The sequence below is a fragment of the Chrysemys picta genome, chromosome 17 (assembly GCF_011386835.1).
Source record: "Chrysemys picta bellii isolate R12L10 chromosome 17, ASM1138683v2, whole genome shotgun sequence".
NCBI lineage: Eukaryota > Metazoa > Chordata > Testudines > Emydidae > Chrysemys > Chrysemys picta.
Window position 1 is genome coordinate 25,186,719 of NC_088807.1, and position 21,260 is coordinate 25,207,978.

The 21,260-nt window shown below is 60.1% G+C and overlaps 1 protein-coding gene across 4 annotated transcripts; it reads right to left on the bottom strand.

Annotated features, from left to right (window-relative positions):
- Positions 1-490: 490 nt before the first annotated feature.
- On the bottom strand, positions 491-21,210 carry SLC38A5 (solute carrier family 38 member 5). 4 transcript variants are annotated; one of them, XM_065571322.1, is made up of 16 exons: positions 21,055-21,210; positions 10,306-10,483; positions 10,013-10,097; positions 9,321-9,436; positions 8,733-8,806; positions 8,539-8,631; positions 8,061-8,142; positions 7,310-7,392; positions 7,150-7,208; positions 6,827-6,979; positions 5,768-5,847; positions 5,508-5,608; positions 5,137-5,261; positions 4,817-4,961; positions 4,490-4,593; positions 491-4,305 (listed from the first exon to the last, which is right to left on the bottom strand). In XM_065571322.1, the coding sequence occupies exons 2-16, from the start codon at positions 10,395-10,397 to the stop codon at positions 4,201-4,203; spliced, it is 1,497 nt and encodes a 498-aa protein (XP_065427394.1). In that variant the 5' UTR covers positions 10,398-10,483; positions 21,055-21,210; the 3' UTR covers positions 491-4,200. The 4 variants fall into 4 exon arrangements, with proteins under 4 accessions (XP_065427394.1, XP_065427395.1, XP_065427396.1 ...); XM_065571323.1 differs by lacking the exon at positions 21,055-21,210 and adding an exon at positions 19,996-20,110; XM_065571324.1 differs by lacking the exon at positions 21,055-21,210 and adding an exon at positions 19,740-19,897.
- Between the last annotated feature and the right edge of the window lie 50 nt (positions 21,211-21,260).

Here is a 21,260-nt window from a genome sequence, read left to right on the forward strand (position 1 = left end):
GCCGAGCAATGGGCGCAGGCTCTCGGCAAACTCAGGCAACGTTGCGTCCGCCTGGTGCCTGGTCTGTGGTTCCTATGCAGCCATTTGGGGGGTGTGGGGGCATTTTCTGAGTCCGACGCACCTTTGGGGGTGTGGGGACCCCCCCCCCCAAGTCAGAGGAGGGCAGCCTAGCTGTGCTGTGGGGGAGGGGCTGTTTCGGGGACTGGCTCAAGCTGCCTCTCTATGGTGGGTAATGTACCGCTAGGGCCCTGCCCCCAACCCCATGCCCCGTCCCTCCCCCCTTCCCCTCCCTGCAACACCCTCCTCCTTAACCCCCCCTCCTTCACACTCACCCCCCCAACTTCCCTCCGCTGTCTCCTCCATCTCCCCCTCCCCTCCACTCACCCCCTAACTTCCCTCCCCTGCCTCCTCCATAACCCCCAGCCTCCCCCTCCCCTCATAGACCCCCCTTCCCTCTGACCCACACACACAGACGACTCAGGCAGGGGGAAAAAGTCCGGTTGTTATTTATTGAAACCCAGAGCGACCGTACAAAAGCCACCGGCTCCATGCATTGCTTTCACCTTGCGCTGCCCCTCCCCACAGCATTGCCCCCCCCCAGTCATGGGGAGGAACCCCTGCTGAAATGGGGGGGGGTCTTTTGGCTTTGTCCGTAGCATTGGGGACGACGTGCTGACCAAAATAGTGCTTTGAGGGGCCCTTTTATCCCCGCTCCCCCCCCGTAAAGCCTCGTGCATCTGGAGTCACGTGAATCCAGGCAGGATCAATGGACCAAGACGCGGACTTTAGGGGCTGGCGGGATGAGGGTTTTCAGTTCGGGGGGCTGTCCCCGGTGCGATTATTCCATCCAGGCCAGCCCTGAATTAACCAGGCCTAGAACCCACCCACCCCAGAATCTGAACCCGGGCCCCTTCTACCAGCGTCCCCGAGCCCCAGGCAATGCCAGGCCCTGAAAAGGAAACGCGACGGTTTGGCAAACGTCCTGAGAGTTAGTAAGGGGGAAAGCTGAGTTTTGAGATCCTCCCATGAAGGCAAAAATCCCGCTTTCCAAAATGGTCTTTTTCTTGTTTCTCCTTCCGGGAAAGGACATTGGGGGGGGACACAAGAGGGGGTTGGCAGCGTTGGCTGGACAGGACACGTCTCTTTTCCCAGCCCGACTGCCAGGGGAAAGACATGAGCTCTGCACAAGTTTGGAAACATGTCTCTTTTCCCAGCTGTCGGCCCAAGAAGAGATCAGTCGCTCTGAGTCGGTTGCGTGATCGCCCAATTTTGGGAAGGGGGGTGTTCCCCCGGGTGGCTCGCAAAACGTCATTGTTTTCTTCGGCTCCGGGCCAGACCCGGAACCGGAGGATTCTGACAGATCTGTTGTGGCGCGGTAGCTTTAGTTGGACCGAGCCTTGATTTGTTTATCATGGCAGCCAATTTCCCCCACTGGCAAAACAAAAGTCATTTTGGGGGCCTCCCCCCCCACACTTTTCCGAAAAAATCAGAACATGGGGCGGGGGGGGGGGGAAGCAGATTTTTGTTTGAAACAGGGAGAATTTCCCATTTGAGGGTTTCGTATTTTGGGCAGGGGGTGGAGGGAAGCCTGAAAATGTTTGTTTCTCAAATGCTTCCTTCCAAAATGAAAACCCAAATTACGCCAGTAGAAAGGGAGAAACCAGTTTCTGGAGAGGGCGAAGATGGGAGCACTGGTGGTAGAACCCAGGAGTCCTGGCTCCCAGCTCTAACCACTGGGCCCCACTCCCCTCCCAGAGCCAGGGAGAGAACCCAGGAGTCCTGGCTCCCAGCTCTAACCACTAGGCCCCACTCCCCTCCCAGAGCCGGGGAGAGAACCCAGGAGTCCTGAGTCTCTGTAGGGCCCCTTTCTGCCAATATAACTGCTGTGTCAGGGCGGGGGCAGACTCACCAGGGTTGCGGTTGAATTTGCGGGGCAGGAGATGGCTACTGTGAAGCCAGGGGGCTGCACCGGGGGGGAGTGGGAGTTTAAGGCACTGGCTGAAGAGGCATTGAGTGCTAAGGCCACAGTGGTGGGGGAGCTGTGCAGATGTGGCTGGGGGTGTTGGGACTTTTCTGGGGGGGATAGTTCAGTGGTTTGAGCATTGGCCTGCTAAACCCAGGGTTGTGAGTTCAATCCTTGAGGGGGCCATTTAGGGATCTGGGGCAAAATCTGTCAGGGACGGTACTTGGTCCTGCTGTGAAGGCAAGGGACTGGACTTGATGACCTTTCAAGGTCCCTTCCAGCTCTATGAGATAGATAGGGAAATGGAGCCATCAGGGTGGGATGTAGAGGTTTCTGGAGGAAAACATGTAGGCATAAGGATCCTTCTAGAAGGGAGATGGTGGCATCGGGGCAAGATCTAGAGATCTCTGGAGGAGGAAGTGGTGGCGCTGGGATTTTTCTAGAGGAGAGAGAGGCACCACCGGGGTGAGATCTAGAGATAGCTGGAGGCAGAAGCAGAGGTGTCAGGATTTTTCTAGAGGAGGCGCCGGAGTGGGAACTATTCGTTTCTGGATGAAAACACATAGGCACGAGGATTTTTCTGGAGGGGAGAAAGAGCCATTGGGACGAGATCTAGACGTTTCTGGAGGAGGAAGCAGAGGCTCCAGGATTTCTCGACAGGGCGGACAGAGCGTTCTCCGGCTCCGAGGGGGCGCCTGTACCTGGATTGTCTCCCACCCCGCGCTCAAGGAGGTGCCCCCCCCCGACAGCCCTGTCCTTAACCTCTTGCTCTCTGAAGGGGCTGGGGCGAGCAGCATTAGTGACCCTCGGCTGTCTCTGGGTGGTGAGGTAGTTTGAAAAGAGAACCGAGACCCAGGGTTCGATAAACGCCCGCCCCGACACCCAGATGAAAGGGGGGCATTCAACTGGCTCGACCAGCGGCGCCCCCGTGTGGTGGGGGGAGGGTGCTGACTTGGGGCGAATTCTGCACCGTGGTTGGGGCCTGTCCCAGGCGGCAAACAGGCCTGTAGGCGCACGGCTTCCCCTCCCGCCCCCAGCCCCGCTCAGGAAGCCAGGCGTCCCGGGTAGAACCCAGGCGTCCTGAGGCTCCATGGGACGCTCACCCCCTGCCTCCCCCATTACTGTAAAAGTAACAGCGTCTCCTCCGGTCCCAGAGAATTCAGACACTCGAGGGTTAATCCTCAGCAGGATGGGAACACGCCCCTATCTCCCAGTGGGGAAACTGAGGCACAAAAAAGTGGACAGCCCATGGCCCCGTCGCTGGGGATGGGACCCAGGAGTCCTGGGGGGGTGTCACGATCCTGGCCCCAGCAGTGAGCCCGGCATCGCTCTTTGGTCTGGCTGCCGGCTCCGAATTAAATAAGACCAATAAATAAGGGTGCCATGGATCCACCTGGCCCCCGCCCTGGCACAGTCAGATTCACAGTCCCTCTTCGACTGATGCCAGGGAATGAGTACAAGCGGGGGAGAGGGGGTGTTCCTGTCTCCATGGGAACCAAAGAGGTGGGAGGCATTGTCTGGAGGGAACTGTTGCTATGGGACCCCCCACCCACCCACTCCAGCAGTGGCCCAAGCGTTGTCACAGCAACAAAGGCCTGGTGTTGTTCCCCTGGGGACCTGCCATGTTGCCACGGCGACAGGGAGCTAAGGAGAACCCAGTTGCGCTGTAGTCAGGCAACTCAGTAGTCGTGGGGAACCTGCCGTTGCCATGGCACCGATGGGCCAATCAGGACCTTTGTCCCATGGAAATGGGAGGCTGCCATGACTACAGGGCACACATAGGAGGGCCTTAGCGCCATTCCCATGGAAACCAGTCACTGCCAGGAGCTGTAGCGTTGCCACGGTAACAGTCAACCGATGGAAGGACCTTGGCACCGTTCCCATGGACACCAGTCGCTGCCAGGAGCTGTAGCATTGCCGTGGTAACAGGTGGCCCATGGAAGGGCCTTCGCACCATTTCCATGGAAACCAGTCGCTGTAGCATTGCCACAGTAACAGTCGATGGAAGGGCCTTGGCACCGTTCCCATGGACACCAGTCGCTGCCAGGGTCTGTAGCGTTGCCATGGTAACAGTCGGCAATGGGTGGCCCTAGCGTTGGTCTCAGCGTTGCCATGGCTGCAGCGGAGCAAGGGCCAATGGGAGGTGGCGGTGCTCTTGCCCCAGCGACGGCTGGGCCCCCCGAGCCGGCCCAGTGGGGTCCATGTGTCTGTGCCGGGGGTCGGCGGGGGGGGGCGGGTCAGTGCCCCCCGCTGCTGCTCCGTCCAGTCGTCACCCAGTCAGCCACGATGAAGCTGAGACTCATCACCATGAAAATGAAGCCGAGGGCAGCGAAACAGGCGGCCTGGGGGGCGGGAGGGGGAGGACAAGGTGAGCCCCAAAGTACAGCACAGAACCCTCCGCTGAGCTCCCCGCCCCCACCCCACAGCATGGCACCCCCCACCGAGCCCCCTGCTCGCCACAGAATGGTGCCCCCGCACCGAGCCCCCCGCTCCCCAGGGCACTGCACCCCCCCCAGCGGTGGGTACCTGGATTTTTGGCCTGGATCTCAGCGGTTCTTTTTCATTGGGAACGATGCGGAGGTAGAAGATGCTGGGGAGGATAAAAATGAGACTGGGTGCGGAGGTGGCGCCTGGGAAGAGAGAGGAGAAAGGTCAAAGATGTAACTACCTCTGGGGTGGGATGAGGCAGCTGTGGAGCAGCCACACATAACGCCGCACAGGGATGGCTTGCCTGGCGCTGAAACGCAGCCACCTCCGGGGCGGGGCAACTGGAGAACAGCCGCATATAATGCTGCATGGAGACAGTTCGCCTTGGAGGGCCAACCCCCAGCCCATTTGAAGCCAGGGACTTACCAATGACTCCAAAGATATCCCGGATGTTAGGGACAAAGATGACCAGGAGATTGACCAAGAACAGAAGGCAGATAGCGATGCTCACATGCCGAACCCAGCTGAAATCCTTCCCGTGGAAGAGTAGCTGCTGGATGGCTCTGCGGATCTGGGAGGAGACAAGGAAAGAAGTAAGGGATACGGCGGTGGCTCACCCAGCACCGAGATGCAGCTGCCTCTGGGGTGCAGCAGCGAGGGAACAGCCACACATAACACCACACCAAGACAGCTCGCCCGGCGCCGAGATGCAGCCGCCTCTGGGGCAGAGCAGCCGGGACACATACCGGGAAGAGCACCACGGGCACTGTCAGTGTGACGGCCATCAACACGGCCAGGCGGACGCAGAGAATGAGCCGGTCCAGGGGATCCACCTCGCTGTACGTGTGCAGCATTTCCGGTTCGACGTTCCCTGTGGGACACGGAAGGGCCGGAGGGCCGGCCGTTAGCCGGGAGCCCAGCTGGGCCCGGTGAGGGGTGGAGGAACCGGGAGGGACGCACAGCCGTAGCGGTGGGGTTGCGGGGGGGGGAGAGGGGTTGGTCAGAGAGGGTGCTGGGGGCGCTGATGGGGTCAGTGCGGAGAGCGAGGGGGGAGCCGAGCCCTGGGAAGGGGACCCTGCGCCCCCTGCTGGAGGGGGCCAGCCCCGCACTGCCTTACCGTAGAAGGTGAGGTAGCCGAAGATGGCCGTCAGCAGGTACATGATGAACATGGCCAGGATGGAGACGTTCGCCACGCTCTGCATGCGCCGCCTCGAGGCTCTGGCGGGGGACAGAGGGGTCAAACGCCGCCCTGCCCTGGGGGCTGGCAGGGAGAACCCAGGAGTCCGGGCTCCCAGCCCCCCCCACTGGACCCCACTCCCTTCCCACTGACTCGATGTCCCTGAACCCACCCGGCCCTTCCCTCTCTCCGCCCCTCACCTGCGCAGCTCTGTGTAGATGGGCAGCACCTCCGGGTGACAGACGAATGCGAAAGCCAAGATGGGGATGGTGTACGCGGTCTGCGGGGGGAAGGGAAGGGCTAACTGCTAGAGCCAGGAGAGAACCCAGGAGTCCTGACTCCCAGCCCCCCAGCTCTAACCACTAGACCCCACTCCCCTCCCAGAGCCAGGAGAGAACCCAGGAGTCCTGACTCCCAGCCCCCACAGCTCTAACCACTAGACCCCACTCCCCTCCCAGAGCCAGGGAGAGAACCCAGGAGTCCTGGCTCTGAGCCCCCACAGCTCTAACCACTAGACCCCACTCCCCTCCCAGAGCCAGGGAGAGAACCCAGGAGTCCTGGCTCCCAGCCCCCCTGCTCTAACCACTAGACCCCACTCCCCTCCCAGAGCCAGGGAGAGAACCCAGGAGTCCTGACTCCCAGCCCCCACAGCTCTAACCACTAGACCCCACTCCCCTCCCAGAGCCAGGGAGAGAACCCAGGAGTCCTGGCTCTGAGCCCCCACAGCTCTAACCACTAGACCCTGTGACGGAGCAGGGAGCAGGGCAGATTTGACCTGGGAATGTTGCAGGGGGGTTGCAGTGGGGATGTGGGACTTCCCTTGAAGGAAGCTACCTGAGCTGTAACCTGAGCCAGGAACGGGGGTGGGGAGAATTAACACCTTCTGCCCGGGAGACTGAACAAAGGAGAGGAGCAGCGGGAGGAGTTGGGAGTTTAGTTTCGGTTGGGGCTGGGTGGTACAACTCAGGGAACCCCAAGCTGGGGTCTAAGCTCCCTGAACCTCCCAGAGGGACCTAATTGAGGGGGTCTGGTCGTACCTACACGCTCTGCTTGAGACTGTGTTCCTGTCCTTAAATAAACCTTCTGCTTTACTGGTTGGCTGAGAGTCGCAGTGAATCTCGGGAAGAGGGGTGCAGGGCCCTAACTCCCCCACAATCCGCAACAGACCCCACTCCCCTCCCAGAGCCAGGGAGAGAACCCAGGAGTCCTGACTCCCAGCCCCCCGTGCTCTAACCACTGGCCCCCACCCCCGCTCCCACCTGGGAGTTGACGGTGAAGGTCTGGGGCGTGCACTCGTCCCCGGTGGTGCTGGCGGCGCTGGTGCTGGTGTTGTGCCCGTTGTAGTAGACGAGGGGGGTCACGGGCTCGGTCCCGTTCAGCGGGCAGGAGATCTGGAACTTCTTGTAGATCACCTGGGGGGAGCCACGGGGGGGAGGGGGCGGTGAGACACACCCCTTCCTCAGCAGGGGTTACCCCCCCCACCAGCCAGCCAGCCAGGGAGCTGGGAGCCAGGATGCCTGGGTTCTCTCCCTGGCGGGCAGGTGGGGGAGGGACAGCGGGTTGGGGGGCAGGGCGGGCTCACCGAGATGAGGAAGAAGACCATGCAGGTCAGCGAGAGCCCGCTGGTGTACCCCAGATAGCCTGTGGGGGAGGGGAGAGAGGGTGAGACACGCAGGGCTGATCCTTACCAGCAGGGGGCGCCACCCCCCACCCCCCACACACACACCCAACCCCACACTCACCGAGATGTTTCATGAGCGCCAGGGGAAGGATGACGCAGACGCTGACGATGACAATTAGCACGTTGCCGTTCATGTACCAGCTCCTGGGAGACACGGGGGGGGGGGTCAGCACCCCGCAAAGCCTCCTGCTGGGGGAGGCGGGGATGGAGCAGCTGGGAGCAGCCCCCCCCCCCCCCCCCCGTGGCCAGCACCCCACAGCACCCCCTGCTGGGAGAGGCGGGGCCGAGGAGAAACACTCCTGCCTTGGGCCAGAGCGAGACATGGGGGGGAGGGGGCAGGAACGGCCCCAGGTGACACGGGGGGGGGGGGGGAGATTAGAACCTTCTACGGGACCCACCAGGAGCCCTATGGAATTAGAGAGCTTCTTCTCCATGGCTCGATGCAATCCGTGGGGCCGAGAGCCCGGACTCCTGGGTTCTCTCCCTGGCTCTGGGAGGGGAGTGGGGGCTAGTGGTTAGAGCGGGGGGGACCGAGAGTCCGGACTCCTGGGTTCTCTCCCCAGCTCTGGGAGGTGAGTGGGGTCTGGTAGGATGGTGTGAGGGGAGGGCTGACTGTAGGGGATGAGGGCACCATGACCAGGCAGGGAAGGCACGTGAACAGGAGAGCCAGATGTCCCCATTTATACAGGAATGCGGCCCGGGGCCTTTCCCCTCTAGTGGGTGGCGGCTCCCATCTGCCCACAGGGCAGGGGCTGGCTGGCAGTAGGGCGGGAAAGGGGCCCGGGGCTAGTGCCCCACGCGATCTCACTCACCCGGTGTTCTCCGTCAGACCCAGGAACGTCTGTATCACTAGAGGCAACTCATATTTCACAATGTACAGGTAACTGGACATGGCTGCAAAACAAACACCAGCGTCAGGACGCCTGGGTCCCCTCCCTGGCTCTGGGCGGGGACTGGGGGCTAATGGGTTAGAGCAGGGGGGGCTGGGAGCCAGGACTCCTGGGTTCTCTCCCCGGCTCTGGGAGGGAAGTGGGGGATAGTGGTTAGAGCAGGGGGGGGGGGCTGGGAGCCCGGATGCCTGGGTTCCCTGCCCGGCTCTGGGCAGGGAGTGGGGGCTAATGGGTTAGAGCAGGGGGGGCTGGGAGCCAGGACGCCTGGGTTCTCTTCCCGGCTCTGGGAGAGGAGTGGGGGCTAGTGGTTAGAGCAGGGGGGGCTGGGAGCCAGGATGCCTGGGTTCCCTGCCCAGCTCTGGGCGGGGAGTGGGGGCTAGTGGCTAGATCAGACTCTCACCTCCCGTGTTGTGCACACAGATGACCACCGCCGCCACCACCTTGCCGCCCGGGCCGAATGCTCGGTAACCCAGCTGTTCGTAGGCGCGGATCCCTGCACGGGAGGGAAAAGACAGGAGTTAGAGAGCGTCGGTGCCCCCCGCTGGGCGAGCCGGGGCTGGAGGAGCCGGGAGCTTCCCCTCCCCCCCCACTCACCTACGACGCCGGCACATTTCAGCAGCAGGTGGATGGAGTAAGCGGAGAGCATGGCGATGCAGATCAGTAGCACGCTGCAAAGAGAAAGGTGGGCAGCTGGAAGTTCCCCTCCCGGAGCTAGAGAGAGAACCCAGGAGTCCTGGCTACCAGCCCCCCGCCCCTCCGACCATTAGATCCCACTCCCCTCCTAGAGCTAGGGTGAGAACCCAGGAGTCCTGGCTCCGTTTGCTATAGCTCCCACCCATCGGCGCTGCCTGGTGGAGGAGGAGTATATCTCACTGATCCCAGCACTGCAATCTTCCTTGGGCAGTGCCCTGTGGGGGCAGCAGTGACCCCAGCATGGCGACCTTCCCCCGGGCAGTGCCCTGTGGGGGCAGCAGTGACCCCAGCATGGCGACCTTCCCCCGGGCAGTGCCCTGTGGGGGCAGCAGTGACCCCAGCATGGCGACCTTCCCCCGGGCAGTGCCCTGTGGGGGCAGCAGTGACCCCAGCATGGCGACCTTCCCCCGGGCAGTGCCCTGTGGGGGCAGCAGTGACCCCAGCATGGTGACCTTCCCCTGGGCAGTGCCCTGTGGGGGCAGCACTCACATGAAGAGCGCAATGCCCGTGTTGCTCATGGCGTAGGCGAGGCCCAGGATGCCGCTGCCCATGATGGCGTTGCTGAGGTTAAAGACCGACATCCCAAACGACGTCTTCCCCTCGAACTGCGGGTAAGAGAGAGAGACGGGGCGGGGTGAGAGCCTGGGGGAGGGCAGAGGTCAAAGGGCAAGGGAGGAAAGGGCAAGGGTCAGAGGTCAAAGAACAAAGCAATTAACGGAGCGGACAACGGCCAAAGAACACATTGCATGAATAGGAGGGCACGGGTCATACACCAAAGATCAAAGGTCAACGAGGAGAGGGCAAAAATCGGAGGTCAAAGATCAAACCACTTCAAGGCGAGGACAAGCGTCAGAGGTCAAAGGACAACGGGGCTGCCAAAGAGGAAGGGCAACGAGAAAGTGCAAAGAGCTGAAGGCAAGGGTCAGAGGTCAAAGAGCAAAAGAGGAGGGGCAAGCTCCGAGGTCAAAGGGCAAAGGACAGTGAGGGTCAGAGGTTAAAAGCGCCATGGGGTGTGGCATCAATGAAAGGTCAAAGAGCAGGGGTCAAAGGGGACATCGGGCGAGGGTCCAATGAAATGTCAAAGGGCAGGGGTCAAAGAGGCGAGGGACTACTCAAAGGACTGGCTGCCGGGGGTTGGGATCAGCTCTGCGTCGGGGCCCGGACGCCTGGGTCCCACTTACGTCGGTGAACTGGCTCAGCTTCTTGCTGGTGGTGTGGGGCAGGAAGCCCTCCTGCTCGGCCGCCGTCACCTCCGCTGCGGGGTCCCTGCAAGGGGAAGGGCCGCAGGGTGAGTGGGCTGCGAGCTCGGATGCCTGGGTCCCTTCCCCAGAGCCTCCCCCTTTCCGCTGCAGGGGTCGCCCGCCCAGATGCCCCCGGTAGCCCTGGTTACTCACCCAGATACCTCCATTACTCCCCCCACTAGCCCCCCCGATACCCCCGTCCGTTCCCACCCCCCCGGCCCCCTGATACTCACCCATCTTCCAGGCCGCTGGCTTTGTCACACTCTGGGACAGACCCGTTTAACATCTCCAGCCCCTCCTGCTCCTCCATCTTCTGCAGTTCCATGGCAGACGCGGGCCGGTTCAGGGTGTGGACGGGGTGTGTGTGTAAGAGATCACACCTGGGGCACAGCGCATGGGTCACCTTCCCACCTAGAAACCCAGAGAAAAGGGTCAGCCAGGAATGCCCCCACCCAAACGAAGGAGAAGCTCATTCCCAGCGTGGGCTGGGGGGGCTGGGAGCCAGGACTCCTGGGTTCTCTCCCTGGCTCTGGGAGGGGAGTGGGAGCTGGTGGTTAGAGCAGGGGGGGGGCTGGGAGCCAGGACTCCTGGGTTCTTTCCCTGGCTCTGGGAGGGCAGTGGGGTCTAGTGGATTAGAGCAGGGGGGGCTGGGAGCCAGGACTCCTGGGTTCTCTCCCCGGCTCTGGGAGGGGACTGGGGTCTAGTGATTAGAGCAGGGCGGGCAGCAGGGGACAGTCTCCTAGGATGGCCAATGGTATGAACACGAGATTCGCCGCTGCCCGTCAGCTGGGCTCCCGCGGACGAAAAATGAACGCAAAGAGGCGACGGCCCTGACGGATCCACCCCCAGGACGGCGTCTTCCCATCATCCCCGGTCAAGAATTCACAGATCTCAAGCTCAGTTGGGACTTCCGGGATCACCGAATCCGAGCTCCGATACAACCCCTGGGCAGATCTTTTAGCAAAACACCCCATCTTGACCGCAAACTGGCCCGTGACGGCGGTACAGCTGAGACGCGTTTATCCCGCAGGGAATCAAGAACTTTACATCCAAAAGTTGTTGGTTTTTTCCCTATCAAAGACTGGCCTTTTTGCTCAGTCTGAGACTTTCACCCAAAACGTCTCGGGGAACTTTTGGGTCGTTAGTCGTTAAGCCTCCAATTTTCTGAATTCTGCAACGTCGCGTCGTCTAACCGAGCTGATTTTCTCCTTTGAAAGTTGCATTTTGCCACGTGAGCTAATTTCCTAAATGGTCCCTTTTCCCCTCTACGTTCGAAATGCCACTTTTTCAAATGCCGCCACCGTTTCTATTTTTAGAAACGCCAAAATTTCTACTTGAAGTTTTCTCATTTCAAAGCCTCAGTTTGTCCAATGAATCCATTCTTTCTAATTCTGACATTTCAATTTTCCTAACAAAAACACGTGTTACATTTGGAACTGTCGGTTTACCTAAACCATCCAAATTATCTTGTACTGACATCGTTGATTTTCTAATAAAGCAAATATTCCCAAGTTCAAACTGTTTTCATTGAATCAGTTTCTATTTTTGACATTGAAAAAGTCCGGAATAAACCTTTGCTCTATTTCTGAAATGTCAACATTTCCAATTAATCCATTTTCCTCATTTTGAAACGTCAGATTTGCTAATGAAACTACTTGAAAAACACCGGGACGTCCATTCATCTCGTTAAGCCAAGTTCCTTATTTTGGAAGTGTCCAACTTTGTACCGTTGGACATTCAAAATGTCCTTTTCACTTTTGAAAACTTTTGAAATATCAAATGTTTTTAATCAGAGTCATCACATCTTTCCAGTTTTTACATTTCAAAAGTTCTAATTACTACAATTTGCTTCAATTTCCAATTTCACAAACAATCTTCTTTTGAAAATGGATTTTTTTTTAAATTTCCAATTTTTAAATGGCCTGATTCAGCCAATCCTCCTCATTTTGAATTTGCCGCTCAATCCAATTTCCAAATCTTCACTTTTCAAAGTTCCTAATTAGCCTCTTTCTTGAAACTGCTCCCTTTTCGATGATTAAATTCCGATTTCTGTACATTTCAAACGTCCTAAGTAACCCAGTTTCCTACAGGTGAAATGTCCCATTTTCGAATCAGTCAGGCCCGGCTCGTCAAACGCATTTCGGTGCCTAATTCCCTTTGACTGATGAAATCTGAGCACGTTGAGTGCCGTGAAATGGACAATTTCTCCTCTCCCAATCCTTAACACGCGGGAGCAGAATTAGACATGGGATTACAAACGAGGCTTTGTCCACGGGCATTAACACTTCCCGATCTCGGCTGGAAAAACCTCGCCTGATCCATCCTGTCACACCAACCACCTGGGGGGGGGCAGGGTTTCATGTGACTCATCCCTTCCTCCCCCCATACCGAGAGCAAAGCAATAGTTGAACCGATTGCCTGGTGGTGGGGAGGGGGGTGCCCACTGGTGGATGCAACAAGCTGATCACAAAGAAGCCTCCCCCCCTGCCCACCATTTTTCAGGTGGGGAAACTGAGGCACAGCTAGTCATCCCAGGTCCTGGGAGGCCTAGAATAGCTTCCCAACCACTCGACAACACTTCCCCTCCGTGATGGGACAGAGAGAATGTCACCAACAAACTCACGGCACTGGGAGGGGAGTGGGGTCTAGTGGTGAGAGCAGGGGGGGCTGGGAGCCAGGATTTCTGGGTTCTTTCCCCAGCTCTGGGAGGGGAGTGGGGGCTGGTGGTGAGGGGGGGGGGCTGGGAGCCAGGACTCCTGAGTTCTCTCCCGGCTCTGGGAGGGGAGTGGGGGCTGGTGGTTAGAGCAGGGGGGGCTGGGAGCCAGGACTCCTGGGTTCTCTCCCTGGCTCTGGGAGGGGAGTGGGGGCTAGTGATTAGAGCAGGGGGGCCTGGGAGCCAGGACTCCTGGGTTCTCTCCCCGGCTCTGGGAGGGGAGTGGGGGCTGGTGGTTAGAGCCGGGGTGCTGGGAGCCAGGACTCCTGGGTTCTCTCCCCGGCTCTGGGAGGGGACTGGGGGCTAGTGGTGAGAGCAGGGTGTGGCAGAGTCAGCGGGTTGGCTAATGTCTTCAGTAACGGAGCGGCAGGGAACGCACGGGAACAGCGGCCGCCCGCAGGTTGTGCGCCCGTCTTAGCTGGGTGGGGTGGGAAGGCGCCTGGCTCCCCCTCAGGGCAGGAGCTGGCGCTGCGCCCGTTCCTGCATTTCCCACATGCTGGGGCTTAACTTTGATGCCTGATCCCTCAGGACAGGACGGACACGCCCGGTCTCCTGGGTTCTATTCTTGGCTCTGGGAGGGGAGTGGGGTCCGATGGTTAGAGCACGGGGGGCTGGGAGCCAGGACTCCTGGGTTCTCTCCCAGGCTCTGGAAGGAGAGTGGGGGCTAGTGGTTAGAGCAGGGGGGCTGGGAGCCAGGACTCCTGGGTTCTCTCCCTGGCTCTGGGAGGGGAGTGGGGTCTAGTGGTTAGAGCAGGGGGGCTGGGAGCCTGGACTTCTGGGTTCTCTCCCTGGCTCTGGGAGGGGAAGGGAGTCTAGTGGTTAGAGCAGGTGCGTCGGGGGGGGGGCGGGACTGGGAGCCCGGACACCTGGGTTCTACTTCCTTGCTCAGATCAGTCCCAGTCTGAGGCTCCCTGCCTCGCCTTCCTGTTCCTGCCCCGAGGTGGCAGCGGCCCACCCTGCTCAGGCCCCAACCTCTAGCTCCCTCCCCCGCAAAGCGGGGCCCTGGCATCGGAAACTGAGACTGGGGGAAAGGTCAGGAAGGGCCAGGTGCTGATGTGGCACGAGGCCTTGAGGAGCTGCCCAGGGCACCCCACTACCAGAGCCGGGGAGAGAACCCAGGAGTCCGGGCTCCCAGCCCCCCTGCTCTAACCACTAGCCCCCACTCCCCTCCCAGAGCCGGGGAGAGAACCCAGGAGTCCTGGCTCCCAGCCCCCCCCTCATCTAACCACTAGCCCCCACTCCCCCCCAGGGCCGGGCAGGGCACCTAGCTCCCAGCCCCCCCCCCCGCTCTAACCACTAGCCCCCACTCCCCCCCAGGGCCGGGAAGGGCCCCTAGCTCCCAGCCCCCCCCCCCCGCCCCCCGCTCTAACCACTAGCCCCCACTCCCCCCCAGGGCCGGGCAGGGCCCCTAGCTCCCAGCCCCCCCCCGCTCTAACCACTAGCCCCCACTCCCCCCCAGGGCCGGGTAGGGCCCCTAGCTCCCAGCCCCCCCCCCGCTCTAACCACTAGCCCCCACTCCCCCCCAGGGCCGGGAAGGGCCCCTAGCTCCCAGCCCCCCCCCCCCGCTCTAACCACTAGCCCCCACTCCCCCCCAGGGCCGGGAAGGGCCCCTAGCTCCCAGGCAGCCGCATTGGCTGTGGGATGAGAACACAACACGTGCTGCCGCTGGCTGGGGGGGGGGGGGGGACGGGAATGGTGGGGGTGGGGGAGGGGAGGATATGGGGGGACGTTGGGGGGGGGTGCTGGGATTTTACCACTGACGTGCTGGAGAGAAACTAGCCAACACCAGAGCACCCCCCAACTTGCTGACCCCCCCCCAGAAAGGTGTGGGAAAGGCCCCCCCTGCAGACCCTCGCAGTGAGATAGGGGCCATGGATGGGTACAATGCTCCCCCCCCCGTCTGTCTGCCCCCCCCCCATCCGCGGCCCCCCGACCCGGCCTCTGCCGCCGCCCCCTCCCCCCCCACCAGGGCGGCTGATGCAACCGCCTCATGGCCTTGCACCAGGAGTTGTGTCTCCCCCCGCGCACACCCACACCCGGCATTTCACACTCACCCGTGCGAGGAGGGAAGGGGGGAGCAGGCCGGCCGGAGAGATCCGGGGTCGGGCTGGGGTGGGTGGGTGTGTGTGTGTGTGTTGGGGGGCGTCTCACGCCGAGCCACACGCTCCCCCAGCCGCACGCCCGCGCCAAGAGACGGCCCCAGCCAATCACACCCTGCGCGGGCGGGCAGGCGTGAGGCAAGCGCACAATGTGCAGATGGGCACAGGACACGACAGCCCCGCAACACAACACAGATCCACACACACACACAGCCGTTGGCCCTGCACAACCACCACCCCCCGCAACACAACACAGATCACCACACACACACAGCCCGCTGGCCCTGCACAACCACACCCCCCGCAACACAACACAGATCAACACACACACACAGCCCGCTGGCCCTAAACAGTGACACCCCCTGCAACACAACACAGATCACCACACACACACAGCCCGCTGGCCCTGCACAGTGACACCCCCTGCAACACAACACAGATCAACACACACACACAGCCCGCTGGCCCTGCACAGTGACACCCCCTGCAACACAGCACAGATCACCACACACACACACAGCCTGCTGGCCCTGCACAACCACACCCCCTGCAACACAGCACAGATCAACACACACACAGCCCGCTGGCCCCGCACAACCACACCCCCTGCAACACAGCACAGATCAACACACACACAGCCCGCTGGCCCCGCACAACCACACCCCCTGCAACACAGCACAGATCAACACACACACAGCCCGCTGGCCCCGCACAACCACACCCCCTGCAACACAACACAGATCAACACACACACAGCCCGCTGGCCCCGCACAACCACACCCCCTGCAACACAGCACAGATCAACACACACACAGCCCGCTGGCCCCGCACAACCACACCCCCTGCAACACAACACAGATCAACACACATACACAGCCTGCTGGCCCCGCACAACCACACTCCCTGCAACACAACACAGATGAACACACAGACATACACAGCCCACTGGCTCTGCACAACCCCTCCTGCAACACAACACAGAGATTAACACACACTCACACACACACACAACCTACTGGCCTTGCACAACAACACCCACTGCCATGCAACACAGAGATCAACACACACACACAAACAGCCTGCTGGCCCTGGACACCAACACCCACTGCAGCACGACACCCCCTTCTTTCTGCCAACACACACAGATCAACACTTACACAAAAAAAGTATCGCCAGCACACACACATACATATCCCCAACACACACAGATCAACACACAAACATACAGTTCAACACACACACTCTAAAGTGTTCCCAACACACAGCCTCTTGGGTCTACACCACCACATCTCCTCCAGCACGACACACATACATGTCACCTCCTGTGCCCCCTCCCACACACACAACACCCAGAACTGGCTGTGCCCAGTACAACCGCACACCTGCCAACACACAACACGCACCTCCAACCCCAAAACTGATCAACTCACCCCTGCCTACCCCCCAACACACACACACACACACACACACACAGCCAGCTGTCCCCAATGCAATCACACACCTGCCAGTCCCACGGCACACACAATCCACACATGCATGCCTCTGCTTCCTCCCAACACAACGTGTACGCATGGACCAAAATCCACACACACACAGAGCTGGGTTTGTTCCCTCCAGCAGGGGGACACACCCACAAACACACCGCCACTCCCACTAAAGAAACATACACACCTAGTGGTTAGGGGGGGAGGTGAGGAGGGCTGGGAGCCAGGACTCCTGGGTTCTCTCCCCGGCTCCAGGAAGGGAATGGGGACTAGTGGTTAGAGCGGGGGGCTGGGAGCCAGGACTCCTGGGTTCTCTCCCCGGCTCCAGGAAGGGAATGGGGACTAGTGGTTAGAGCGGGGGGCTGGGAGCCAGGACTCCTGGGTTCTCTCCCCGGCTCCAGGAGGGCAATGGGGGCTAGTGGTTAGAGCGGGGGGCTGGGAGCCAGGACTCCTGGGTTCTCTCCCCGGCTCCCGGAGGGCAATGGGGGCTAGTGGTTAGAGCAGGGGGGCTGGGAGCCAGGACTCCTGGGTTCTCTCCCCGGCTCTGGGAGGGGAGTGGGGGCTAGTGGTTAGAGCGGGGGGCTGGGAGCCAGGACTCCTGGGTTCTCTCCCCGGCTCCAGGAGGGCAATGGGGGCTAGTGGTTAGAGCAGGGGGCTGGGAGCCAGGACTCCTGGGTTCTCTCCCCGGCTCCCGGAGGGCAATGGGGGCTAGTGGTTAGAGCGGGGGGCTGGGAGCCAGGACTCCGAGTGCTTTACCCCACTGGACCCAGCTACTCCAGCCCTGGCCTCTCCTAGCAGGGGGCGCTGTGGGGTCTGTGGGGCAGGGCACTGTGGGGTCTGTGGGGGGAGCGCCGGGTCCAGCTGGCAGCCGCGGGAGTTTCCACCGCGCACTGTGATGTGTGTACACAATCCGCTGGGATTCATGTCTCTATAAGGGCCAGTGGCGGGTGCGTCTCGGGGCCGCGTTCTGCCTTCGCCTTCCCCTTCGGGCCCTGACGCTAACGGCTTTGCATCTGACAGAAGTTTTAATTAGGCCTCATGGCTAATTGGCTGTAATTATTCTGGTGTTCGTTAAAATATCCCGGGGGGAGCACTAACATAATTATAGTTAGCAGCCGTTGAGGGTGTGTCAGAGTCAGGAACAGCTAATTACCAGGCAGAGAGGAACCCAGGAGTCCTGGCTCCCAGCCCCCCCCCCCCCCGCTCTAACCACTAGACCCCACTCCCCTCCCAGAGCCGGGGAGAGAACCCAGGAGTCCTGGCTCCCAGACCCCCCTGTTCTAACCACCAGACCCCACTGCCCTCCCAGAGCTGGGGAGAGAACCCAGGAGTCCTGGTTCCCAGCCCCCCCGCTCTAACCACTAGACCCCACTCCCCTCCCAGAGCCGGGGAGAGAACCCAGGAGTCCTGGCTCCCAGACCCCCCTGCTCTAACCACCAGACCCCACTGCCCTCCCAGAGCTGGGGAGAGAACCCAGGAGTCCTGGTTCCCAGCCCCCCCGCTCTAACCACTAGACCCCACTCCCCTCCCCGAGCCAGGGACAGGACCCAGCCTGGGCTGGTCAGAGCCGGGGAAGCAGATGGGAGTCAGGAGGGGGGAGCCCCAGTGGCCTTGCATTGCTGTCCCCCCATACGCCCCCCCCCCAACTAGCGTCCTGCCCCGCTGCCCACAGCACCCCCTGCTGGGCAAGGTCAGGGACTGCACCAAGAAGGGACAGGAGAGGTGGGGGGTAAACTCAGACCCCTTGCAAACCCCAGGGCTCCCACCCCCACCCCATGCTCCTGCGCCCTTGCCAGCCGCGGCCTGGGAAGCTGGATAAACTAATCGCTGGACCACAACGCGCGCCACACCCATCAGCGACGCCCCCCATGTGCTTCCCCGCCCTTCCCTCCCCTCCCCCATTACAGAGCGTCCCATTCACCTGCACCCAGCGGGGGTGTTGCCTGAGACACGGCCTTCAGCATTTGTCCCAGTGTAGAGAGGGTGGGGTCAGGTGGAACGGTGTAGAAACACCTTTACCCTCAGCAGTGCAACAGACATTGTTACTGCTAGTGCAACACACAGTGTTAGCAACGCCGTTACCTTCAACAACACTACAAACGCTGTTCCTGCTAGTGCTACAGATGGTGTTAGCAACACCGTTACCCACAACTGCACTACAAACACTGTTCCTATTAGTGCTGCAGGCGGTGTTAGCAACACTGTTACCCTCAACAGTGCGCAGACACAGTTACTACTCATGCTACAACCATTAGCAACATCAATACCCTCCACAATGCTACAGACCCCATTACTGCTAGCGCTACACAGTGTTAACAACACCGTTACCCTCCACAATGCTACAGACACCATTCCTGCTCATGCCACACACAGTGTTAGCTACACTGTTACTGCTCACGCTGTTGCCAGAAATACTCCAAACCGTTATCACTCACGTTGTTGCTACTGCTACAACAAATAGTATCATTAACATCACCACAAACACGGTGATAGTGAACTTCGTCACTCATACTCCAAGACTGTTACCCCAATGCTGGGAACACCGTAATCCCCTGATTTATGCTACTGACACTGTCACTAATTGTAAGAACGCGGTAGCCACTGATGTTATAACCACTAATCCTACAAGTAACATCACCATAACCCCGTCACTGCTCCCAATAATACAGCCATCCCTGCCACTCCAGTTGTTACCTCTGATTCTCCAGTCACGACCCACATTGTAAGCACCATTACTACTTACCGTTATTACTCCAATTGTTACCACTGTTACTCCAAAGAGTTACTAGCCAGAGGGTACCACCAATACACCAGAGAGTTACTAGTGAAATCAATGCCACTAATACTGCAAGTAATTACTACTAACATTGTCACAAGTAATACTCCAAAAAGTTACTAATGGTCCAAAGGGTCACTACTCACACTGATACCACTAATACTGCAAAGAGTTACTAATACTCTAAATGGCTACTATGGACACAGCCAGTATTCCCAAGTTAATACTCAAATGGACATCACTAATACTCCAAAGAGTTACTAGTCACATCAATAACATTATTGTGCCAGTTATTAATACTCCAACTAGCTACTACTTGAATCAATACCACTAATACTCCAACGAGTTACTAGTCAAATCGATATCACTAACACTCCAAAGAATTACTAATGCTCCAAATGGTTACTACTCAAATCAATACCACTAATACACTATGGAGTTACTACACAAATTGCTAACATCAATACTCCAAAGAGTCACTACTCAAATAGATCCCACTAATACTCCAGCTAGTTACTACTCAAGTTGATATCACTCATATGCCAGAGTTACTCAAATCAATTCCATTAATACTACAGACAACCTGAGTACTTACAATCGTTACCACTAATTCCAGGATCAATGTTACTCCTCAAATCCTCCCCAATAGTAGGCACCGCCGCTGCTATTCGCCTTGTTCCTGAGATTTCTATCCCTGTTAACACCTCCAACTTGCGCTGCTCTGTCCAGTGGCCAATTTCTCTCCAAAAAGAAAGAGATCGTTCACATTTCCAGAGCAACTTTTCAACACTTAAGAGGAGGAGGAGCCTCCCAGCTACTCAGACAAGGAATAGCCACTGGAAGACAGTCACCTCTGGCTTTGAAGTCGGAAAATTGCAGTCAGGATTCCTGGGTTCCCTCCCCGGCTCTGGGAGGGAAGTGGGGTCTAGTGGTCAGAGCGGGGGGGGGCTGGGAGCCCGGACTCCTGGGTTCTCTCCCCAGCTCTGAGAGGGGAGTGGGGGCTGGTGGTTAGAGCGGGGGGGGGGCTGGGAGCCAGGACTCCTGAGTTCTCTCCCCAGCTCTGGGAGAGGAGTGGGGGCTGGTGGGGGAAGGGGAGGGCTGGGAGCCAGGACTCCAGGGTTCTCTCCCCAGCTCCGGAAGGGGAGGGGCGGGCTGGGAGCCAGGACTCCTGGGTTCTCTCCCTGGCTCTGGGAGGGGAGAGGGGGTCTGGTGGTTAGAGCAGGGGGGCTGGGAGCCAGGACTCCTGGGTTCTCTCCCTGGCTCTGGGAGGGGAGAGGGGGTCTGGTGGTTAGAGCAGGGGGGCTGGGAGCCGGGATGCCTGGGTTCTCTCCCCAGCTCCGGGAGGGGAGTGGGGGCTGGTGGGTTAGAACAGGGGGGGCTGGGAGCCAGGACTCCTGGGTTCTCTCCCCAGCTCCGGGAGGGGAGTGGGGGCTGGTGGGTTAGAACGGGGGGGCTGGGAGCCAGGACTCCTGGGTTCTCTCCCCAGCTCCGGGAGGGGAGTGGGGGCTGGTGGGTTAGAACGGGGGGGCTGGGAGCCAGGACTCCTGGGTTCTCTCCCCAGCTCTGGGAGGGGAGTGGGGGCTGATGGTTAGAGTGGGGGGGCTGGGAGCCAGGACTCCTGGGTTCTCTCCCTGGCTCTGGGAGGGGAGTGGGGGCTGGTGGGTTAGAACAGGGGGGGCTGGGAGCCAGGACTCCTGGGTTCTCTCCCCAGCTCCGGGAGGGGAGTGGGGGCTGGTGGGGGAGGGCTGGGTGGCAGGACTCCTGGGTTCTCTGCCCGGCCCTGGGAGGGGAACAGCTGGCCAGCTGGCACCGGGAGGGAGGCCACAGGTTCAGGCTGGGACAAGCCAAGTTCTGGCAGGTCAGGACGCCCCGGGCTGAGTCTCGCACGTGGCGGGCCCCACATCACTCACCCTGGGAGCGGCGCGGAGGGTCCCGGCGCGGGCGGCGGAGCGGGCGGACTGGGGGAGCCGGGCGGGGCGCAGGCTGGGAAGGGATCAGGTTACCATTGCATCAGATCCCCGGGCCACGCTGCCGGGGCACATCCGGCTGTGGGAGGGGACCGGACCCGCTGGGGGCCCGGACTCCTGGGTTCTATTCCCCGGGGAGGGGAGTGGGG

What these genes read in the sequence shown, in the direction of transcription:
- SLC38A5 (XM_065571322.1), bottom strand. Translation starts at nt 10,397, where the DNA reads ATGGAACTGCAGAAGATGGAGGAGCAGGAGGGGCTGGAGATGTTAAAC. An exon ending in AGCTGAGCCAGTTCACCGAC is followed by an intron (nt 9,437 to 10,012) that starts GTAAGTGGGACC and finishes TCTTACCCGCAG; the next exon opens with TTCGAGGGGAAGACGTCGTT. An exon ending in CGGCTACCTCACCTTCTACG is followed by an intron (nt 5,262 to 5,507) that starts GTAAGGCAGTGC and finishes CGTGTCCCACAG; the next exon opens with GGAACGTCGAACCGGAAATG.